General features: G+C 40.2%; 1 protein-coding gene across 1 annotated transcript; it reads right to left on the bottom strand.

Annotated features, from left to right (window-relative positions):
• Positions 1–3,048: 3,048 nt before the first annotated feature.
• Positions 3,049–3,623, bottom strand: LOC147898326 (uncharacterized). Its single transcript, XM_087379146.1, has 3 exons — positions 3,533–3,623; positions 3,294–3,425; positions 3,049–3,207 (listed from the first exon to the last, which is right to left on the bottom strand). Exons 1-3 carry the CDS (start codon positions 3,542–3,544, stop codon positions 3,049–3,051), a joined length of 303 nt encoding a protein of 100 aa, XP_087235272.1. The 5' UTR covers positions 3,545–3,623.
• Between the last annotated feature and the right edge of the window lie 5,849 nt (positions 3,624–9,472).

Raw genomic sequence — 9,472 nt, 5'->3', positions numbered from 1 at the left:
GGGAGAGTAAGAAGAGAGCCACACAAGTTTTGGCGGGTGCAGAACACCCTAATCTTCTATGTCATCCATATATATATTTGTTTGAGTATTGTACATAACCGGGGTTAAGGTATAGTGGCCTTTAACCCCCCACACTTCCCTTCCCCTTAAGTTGTTCCATCATCAAAACAACAATCTTGGGATAATTTTGGATGAATCTCGTTTAAACAACAATCTTGGCATAATCTTGGATGAATCTCCTCTAAAATCTAGACAAAACTAAGAAGTTTTGTAATTTTTGTAGGTTGTAGGATCTGTCTATTTCAATGTGGCCCTTAGCTTCTTAGGAGTGAAGACATGATTTTTTCCCAAGAGGCGAGTGGTGGTGCTGGACAAGAACATGTATGACTTTATCAAAGGTTTGTTTGGATCACTTCACAGTAAAAAGAAATTGTGTTTCTTAGAAAATAGGATACATTTTCTCCTTCTGATTCAAAGTTAGATTCTCTTTTTTTTCGCACAATATTAGCATCGCAAGTGGGGTGGGGGTCCTGATGGTACTCTATCATTTTTTCAATGAGTGATAGAAAAGTAGAAGAGAAGCCTTCCTATGCTGCAACAGTAGCATCATCTCTACCCAATACTAGGAAAAATGAAGTCATCCTCCTTCTCCAATAGCTTTCTCAAGAAGGAGAATAGTAAGCGAAAATACAAGTTTCAAAAGCTAGAAGAGATAGTGAAAACTGCTAAGCTCAAACTCAACAATCCAATCCCCAATGTCGTTCTAGATGAGGAGCTAGTTACTCAAATGGAAGAGCTGCACTTAAGGGAGAGATTCAAGAGAAGTTCAAAGGAGAGGTAGAGAGCTCTTTAGGTACATAGGTTTAGAAGGAAGTAAAGGAGCAAGTTGAAAGGCAGCTCAACTCAAGAAAGTAAGGATTGGAGGACTAGCAGAGACAACTAGAATGTAGTAGAAGATGTGGGAGAGAGACCTTTGAAAAACTCAACAAAGCTCTACCAAGAATTGAGTGGGGAGATGTAGAATTCGACATGTCTGAAATGCCTTGAGGTTCCATGCTTTGTACTATCCATCTGCTTGAAACAAAACAATATGTACCAAAATCAGACCCTAGCCTATAACCCGCAAGAGTTCATGAAGTGTTCAACACAAATACATTTACCTACAAGCCACCTCCATTTTTAATCTTACTGCATAGCGCTCCACAATAGGCAGAGTAGATGGAGAACAGAAAACCAAAGTCCACCCATTGTCATCCATCACAGCTGTAGCAATGGCCAAGGAAGAGGAGATGTGATCTTCTGTGATAACATTCCAAGGTGGAACCTCTCCTTCACCACCTGTAGCATACCCTATGGGAAGATCCACAATGCAACAATCCACACTCCATGTGCATTGTTTAGAGTTTCGTTTCTTCCCTTGTTAGTATAGAATTGCAAAAAAATCGTGCAATTCTCGATATCCATCTGCAAGCTGTGATTGCACTATCTCTTTGCCCAATTTAATGTAGTCAAACTCCCACACCTTTACCCAACTCCTAGGTATGAGGGGATGTTTTCAACGTGGCAAAAAAGACAATGGAACCCAAATAAATTCAATGGAAAAAGGCTTTCTCACTATCCTAGAGTCATCAACTTCTAGAGTATCTGCAAACATAATGCATATCAAATGACAATACTAGACTAAAAGGAATTGGAAAACTTCAACAAAGATGTTTCAACTTACCATCTCCATCCAAGTCGATATTCTTCCTTCTCCCTGGTTTTGCAAGATCAGGATTCCTATATTTTCTTTTTGTTTCTCCACCAACATCTTTTTTTGCTCCTCGAGATTTTTACGTTACTCCTCGGTCATGTCTCCAGAGGATCCAGAATCAGATTTACATTGACCTTTCGAATGCCTTATCAAGAAACCCATGGAGCCAGTCAATCACAAAAAACTAGTTAAGAACAAGAGGCACATAAATAACCAACATGAAAAGTATACCTCTCTAGCATTAATGCCTCCTCCTCCATACACTTTCCACTATTCATCTCTATCCACCATGGACAATGCTTTATCTCCCACTCTGAAAGCCTTATAGTTCCTTTTGCAATCATGTCCTCACGAAAGACTTTATGTGTGTACATGCAATATGTAGGAGGATTGAGCATTGTCCATGCCTTGCAAATAGATGGAATGGTTTGTATCTTTTTTGTTTCCAGCAAATGAAGAATAAACCTATTCAAAACCCAGGCAATTGAAAGAATAAGAAAACTATGAAATAGAAATTCAAGAATTAGGCAATGAAAGATGAATGCTTACCTAAAAACAACTCTTCTGCTTGCATTCACAAGGTCAACCTATTTTGCAGGCACAGTAGCCACAGACATGAAGGATGCAAAAGGCTCATACAAATCACTCCGATGTCTTGCCACAATATCCTCAAAATATTCGCATAGTGTAGGATGCTCTGGCAACTCCAAAGGAGAAACACCAACAAAGGAAGCCTGAACTATGACAACAATCTATGACACTCTTCAAGAACCTGGTCCATAAAAACTTCCTTTGCAAGCCACCCAATGAAGGCATGGTCACTTTTTCAAATTCAAATCACACCCAAGTAAAGATAATAATGAAAGCTACCTAGCCTTGCTGCAAGAAGCAATGGCTACTTGATACCTGGGGGATTCACAGGGGGAAACTTATGATATCACGTGAGTGTACAATAGGGGTTTTTTTTGAAATGGGGCATAAGCTTATACATTAGGGGTGGGTCTTTTTTCCCAATATGGAATTTAAGTTAGGGGGCCATGCCATATTTAAGAGGGGGGGACTTAGTATAGACTACCTTGCGTAACCAGTCCGAACAAGTTTGGTTTTGTTTATGGTTTTAAATAGTCATAGGGAAAGTAATCAAAATTTGCTTTTTGTGTAATCTAAATGCTTGAGAAATAACGTAGATTTAAGGAAAGGGGGGGAAATAATAGAATTTTGGTGGTATCTTATAAGCTTAAATAGGGGTGTTTTATCATCCTACATGGATCTTAAATAGGGGGTTTTCTTGAAGTTCATGCACGCAAGTGACGCCCCCCTTTGATGAAGAGTGAATCCCCCGGGACTTGATACAACTTGTCTAGTGTAATTTTAGTGGTTGTGTCTTCATATGGCAAGGACCATAATTTGTGAAACCAATCTTTGCCATGTGCAGGATTTATTATTGACAAAATCTGTGAAAACCACACAAAAGAAATTCAACGTGACATTTGAAAGCAATGCATAGTAATACTAGACAAAGGGAAATGCACAAACTCACCATGTGCACCTTTCTCCTGTATATTTGAGTGACTGTTCTTTTAATCCCAGCTATTTTAACAACTCTTTCATCTTTATCCATTCCAGGAGGCAGCTTCTTACAAGCTACTTCAAAATCAGATTTCCACTTGCCCTACAAAAGCAAGTATGCAGCAAAGCTATAATTCAAACTATATAGAGGCAGTGATGAAGTAAAAGCAGAAGGAAAGAAAGCATGAGGTAGAAAGTATAAGAACTCACAGCATAAACCATGCGACCAAGAATAGCCTGTGTGAGGGGATACCAAACCCTTCTTCCTTGACCAATCTCCTTTTGCCGTACAACCTCAATATTTTTCTTTTCTTATTTCGTGAAATCCTCTAGAAATACTTGTGCATCACAACTAACAAGTGTACTTGTATGATACAAGTAATCTTTAAGATTTGTTGTGACAATTGCCTCCTCATTCAATCTGGACAATGGACTATGTTTTAGCATTAAAGTTGAAAATAGAAATATGTACTTGAAACAACTAGTGGAAGAAAGAAAGATGATACTCACAAGTTAAACCTTTGTAAAGCTGCAATCACAACCTCAACTCATTGTCAGACTCTGGAGCTATAATATGTGTAGGAATCCTAATATGCCTTGCCTTGTTATTAACAAAGACCTCCCCAATGCTCTCCATCCATGAGGCAGTTCGATGGTTTCCCTCCCACACATATAACATCTTGCAGGACAGGAATTCCCATGCAGGAGTCTATTGAAGCTCATGCTCAAACTCATCATTCACAGCATGCCAATGCTTATCCCATCTCTATCCCATGAAGCTCTTATCCCATCATCCACCTCTTTGGTTGTCCCATCAGACATCCCAACTGAAATAATAAAGGACCCCTTTATGGGGACATATCCCTCCATCTCAAATGCCCTCTTGAGAATGGAGAGGTCATTCCTAAGTTGTCTCACCTTAGGGTTGATAAGTAATCTGCACAAAGGGATACAGGGAGGTACCATTCCTCTATTGACAGTTATGGACTCAAGAAAATCACTTCCAACATTACTATCCATTGATTTAGGGACAAATTCATCACCTTCCGTATCACCCTTAGCCTTTTCACTATCCTTCTTGCTGGCAGACTCTTTCTCCACCGACATCTCTTCAACCTCCTTTGCATTTGGAGATTTGGCTTGTGTGTCAGCAGATGTGGGGGATGGTGTTGTTGGTGCTTGCTCTTTCTTTTTTGCAGTCTTTTTCTTCTTACCACCAGCCTATTCACCTATTGGAGATTTTCTCTTTCCTGACCTAGTCATGACTTCTAGCATACACAAAAGAAAATTGGATATTAGATCTCAGCCACCATTCATTTTTTATTGTACTTTGAGGAAAAGCAAGCCATTGTGTGAACAATGAATCAAAGAATGCAACTGACCAAAAGAGAAATACCTGGTGATCTTGGACCTTGGGCTGATATCACAAACAATTCGGTTTCCAATATTGCAACCAACACTCTGCAAAGAGAGATTCAAGAAAGTCAAGAACATGTATTGACATAGGAGCATAAGAACGTGAAAGAGTAACCATAGTGTGAGAAAAAACTAATGCACAATCCCCCTATTCCTCCCAAATTGAAATTACAAAAGGAGAAATTCCTAAGGAGCTAGGACCTCTGTCCCATTCCCCCCAAAAATTCAAATCTCCAATATCCAAAATGACAACTTGTATATAGTGATTAAAGTAAAGTAAGGAATAACTATTGCCATAGCAACTAGAGAATTATGAAAGTAAAGAGTTTACAGTTGGAGAATTTGAAGCAATGGGAAGTTACAACAGTCTACATCTAGTTGCAGATGTCTACAAAAGAATATACTTGTACATATCCATGTGGCTGATACACCAAGAATGACCATTCAAGTGATCTTCAACATGCTTGGATGTTAGAGATACAAGGTCTCTCCCATATCATAATGAAGTCTTTCCCCCTATTCTGCTAGCAGAATAGGGTGGGGAGGGCATCAAGGATGCATAATGTTTGCATATTAGAGAGGGCACATTCATTACAAAGTGCTATGCAGGAAGCAAAAACACTAAAATGGTGTTCCTTTCCCCTCTTCTGCTGGCAGAATAGGGAAAGGAGACCATCAACTTGAAGCCCGATTGGACATTATCAGTTGCACTAGCCAGATGTGATGTAGCCTCCAAGTGATATAGTGTTGCCTGTCCCCCTATTCCGCCAGCGGAATATGGTAGGGAGGCCATAAACTTGAAGCTTCCAGTGATGCCGCTGACCAACAACTGACTGAGCACCTCCATCGTTAACTATCCACTGACAAGCAAGACGTCCTTCAACGTCCTTGAAGGAGGCAAGTGGCACTAATGCAAATCCCCTATTCCGCTAGCAGACTAGGGGGAGAGAGAGACTCACAAGGTCAGCTTTCTTTTATTTTCTATCCACTAAAAGCAAAACCCCACAGAGGCCATGGGATCTCTATAGAGAAAGGTGATTATACGGGGAATAGACGACAAAGAGAGGAAGCAAACCAACAAAAGTAGAAGCTTCTTCACCTTTCTAAACTTTCGATGTAGCCTGCAAACGACCAAACGACTTCTCTAATGTCTTCAGGGGTGAACTCTACGAACTACAATTCATGGGCTATGATCAATCCTTGCGACTTTTGTGTCTCCACACTTTCAAGAAACCTTATCCAGAGCCAGGTTTTGAAAAGCTAGCAAAGACAGTTAGTCAAGCTTGTGGAGCACTTCCCCTCGTTAGAGGTGCTTGGTCATCATCTTCGGAGGGCAAAGAGAAAGGAAATGTGGGAAGAAGCAATCACTAACCTAAGGAGCAATGTCCTCTTAATGTCTCTCTCCCCCTATTCCGCTGGCAGAATAGGAATGAGAGTCATTGGAAGGGATGATTAATAAAGATTCCAGAGATCCACCAAGTCACAGGTGGTACTCTCAAATGCTATCATTGCAAGACTAGTCCACTTTGCATTGCCAACTATCCTTACAAATTGTACATATGTCTTCCAAGAGACACCATGGAGCATCCAGTGAGTAGATGTGTGATTCAGGTTGGTCTTCATATGCATTTGGTGGCAGAGGGATCATCTAGGAGTGAGTTGGATGAGTTGAAAGGAAAGGTTTCTAAAATGGTGAAAAGTAAGCATCCTTCTAGGCCTAAGGCTTTGCAAAAGATGGTCATTGAAGAGATGGTGTTGGAAGCTATCATTCCAAACAATGATCAATCCAATCCCTTGACTGACACTGAACTGGATTCGTTGCTAAAAAAGATGGAGCCTTTGCTTGACAATAAGAGATGAGGTGTTCAGTACTTTTTCATTACTCTTCTTCTTGAATCCATAGTTCCTACCTTTGATTTTAATGAGTTCACTTTTGTGCCTATGTGTAGGGTGTCTAGATGGAAGAAGGATGTGGATGAACAAAAGGGTGGAGGTGAACAAAGCCTTGATAGTATTTTGGAATTGAAGTCAAGGATTAGATACGAATACATCCAAAGTATTGTTTTCCCAGGACAGTTATCTTTTTCATCCTCCAATAGATGCCATATTTTCAAGATGTCTACAAAGGGTCCTGGTTCTGGTGTGGACCTAGTCAACAAGATGCGACCCAATGGAGAGCTTGGGCAGTGCTGGGTTTGCTTTGATCATGTGAAGAGGATTCAAGGTTGGTCAACCATGGCTTGCCATGTTTACAACCCTCATCTTCAAGAACTCCAAACAATAGCCATTGGGGATTTCAAAGGTGAGGACACAGAGAGTCAGGTGATTTTTTGGGAATTGTTGAACCAAGTCATGGGGAAAGATGGTTTTCATAAAGCACAGTTTCATGGTTTCATGGGGGATGAAGCTCAGGCAAATTGGAGGGTTGTTAGGATTGTCTTTAATGGGGGCCCATAGAATGTGATGCTGGGAAAGGAGCGCACTTGTTTATGGCATTGGGAGGATAATTTTCATAAGACTGCTACAAAATGCATCCCACCTCATGACCAAGAGGAGTTCAAGATGAGATGTAGACAATCGAAGAATTCTCCAACCAAGGAGGCTGCCATGCATGCATTCAAATCATTGTGTGAATGGCTTGAAAGTGGTCATGCAATCAAGGGCAACATCCACTTTATTCAGACATGGCTCATGTGGTGGCACTTAAGAGTTATCACTAGGGAGAATACATTTTGAAAGTGAGTGACTTGAAATAATCCATTAAAATCTTGCATCACTGCTTCCTCCTTACCAAAGTTGATTTCTTATTCTTGTGTAGGAGATGGAGGCTGAAGAACATTACCTTGTTCCTAGGACTAACCTATCTGAATCAATCCATGGTAGTTGGTTGAGCACAAACAATGGTGTCAAGTATGTGTCATTGTATGATGCATGCATGCATCATGCATCACTGACATGACTGTAGCAATCTTGCAAAGTAGTAAACAAGGATCCTGCATGAGAGGCAAACATATTAGTGAAGGTCCGACAATGCAAAATTTGAGAAGAAGAGAATCTATGTGGAGTAAAAAATCATATTCAAAAAGAAATTTCATTGACCTTACAAATGATGTGGCTACAGAACTTGGAGTTGCACACGAAGGTGGGATTGACCTTGGAGATATTAGAACAATACGGAAGAAAAGACCTAAATCCATGTCCTCGACAATCCATAAAGATGACTCCCACAGACCTAAGTATCAAACAATTAGCACACCAGTGCCAAGAAGAAGACATTTAGGTTCAATTGTGATTGACAATAACAATCTTAATGGTTGTGAACAGGGTGTGGCAGAGGTGCAAATACATCAGACAAAGTGGGCGATTTGACGTACGCAAGTAGGGAGTCAAGTCCACTGCCAAGGGTATCTACATCAAAGGGGGGAGAAGTGTAACAAGTTGATTGACTCAAAGGGAAGAAAAGGAGATTTGGGAGTCCCTGCACCTTCATTTTTTGGGAGGATTAGAACACCGATAGGTGTAAAGTCACAAATGATCTAGTTCTGTGGGGATAGCATGGACCACTCTTGGAATCCAACAATAGCAATTGAGGCATTGCAAGAACCAGCACCAGCAAAGTGGAAGGTTGCTGAAGGAACTAATATCAGCTTAGAAGAGTTGCATATTCTTATAGAAGGAGGATTTGTTCTGGAAGAACCACTTCAAAAAGGGTCAAGGAAATTTGGGCAGGGCCATAAAAAACATTTGGAGAATCAAGTGAGACCTGAATTTCGAGAGGGCCAGAGAGTTGTCTTTAGAGAAAATATAACTAAAGATGAGCTAAAGATATGCAGGCAAGGATGGATTTAGCAAGGGCTATGGAATGTGAGGTGATTCATGTGAATGAGGTGGAGCCTACGGAGCACGTGGAGTTTATTGTTGGTACAATTGAGTCTCGCATCAGGGGGCTTCAATATACAGTGACCATATCTGTTTTTCCATCTTGCACTTGCGAAGACTTCCTATTTAGGTCTAGAAGATTGGATCGTTACATTCCTTGCAAGCACATTTACTACATACTATTGCAGTACTTGGGTCTAGATGCAGAAAATCACAAAGAGGTCCACCAAGCATCAATGACAAAACAAGAGCTTTACAATGCACTTTCAAGAATCCCGTGATGTGGACATACGTACTTGCTACTATAATCTTCTATAGATAGAAAACATTTTGTGCCGAGGCACTGCTCATTAAATTGTGGTTTTGTGTACTCTTTGTGGTCATGACATGTTTGCATGGGTCTTTTGCTGCTATAGTTTTGCGCTGCCATTTTGTGGCTATATGGTGCACCTCAAATTGTCACTATGTAAATGGTGCAACTGAGTTAGAGTCTACATGCTATAATTTTTGACCGTTTTGTCATTTTAGACCGTTTTGTCATTTTATAATATAGCTCAGTTTGGTAAATGTGTTTTAAACATAGAACAATGAAAGATTCCCTGACATTTTAACTGCTGGCTCTTTGATATTTTTGTTATCTTGTAATATTGTTGGGTTTGGTACATGTGTTTTAAACATATTGCAATGAGAGTCTCCCTCACATTGAATAATTAAATACTAAATATACATATTCCTTGGAATAATATTGGTGACATGATGTACTAAATTTAGGTCCAAGAACAGTGTTTTTGGCCATATTCTCTGACGTGCTGCTCGCCGCTCGGGGATTTCTGCTCGAAAAATGGAAACCCCCCT

Source organism: Dipteris shenzhenensis, chromosome 9, assembly GCF_047967505.1.
Source record: "Dipteris shenzhenensis isolate YYH24624 ecotype China chromosome 9, Dip_SZ_1.0, whole genome shotgun sequence".
NCBI classification, from domain to species: Eukaryota; Viridiplantae; Streptophyta; class Polypodiopsida; order Gleicheniales; family Dipteridaceae; genus Dipteris; species Dipteris shenzhenensis.
The sequence above is the reverse complement of the archived record's forward strand: the minus strand, read 5'-3'. Positions and strand labels throughout refer to the sequence as shown.

Bases quoted from the DNA above. Each gene is read 5' to 3' on its own strand.
- LOC147898326 (XM_087379146.1), bottom strand. The intron at 3,208-3,293 runs GTGAGTTTGTGC...TGGTTTTCACAG, and splicing joins ACAGGAGAAAGGTGCACATG to ATTTTGTCAATAATAAATCC.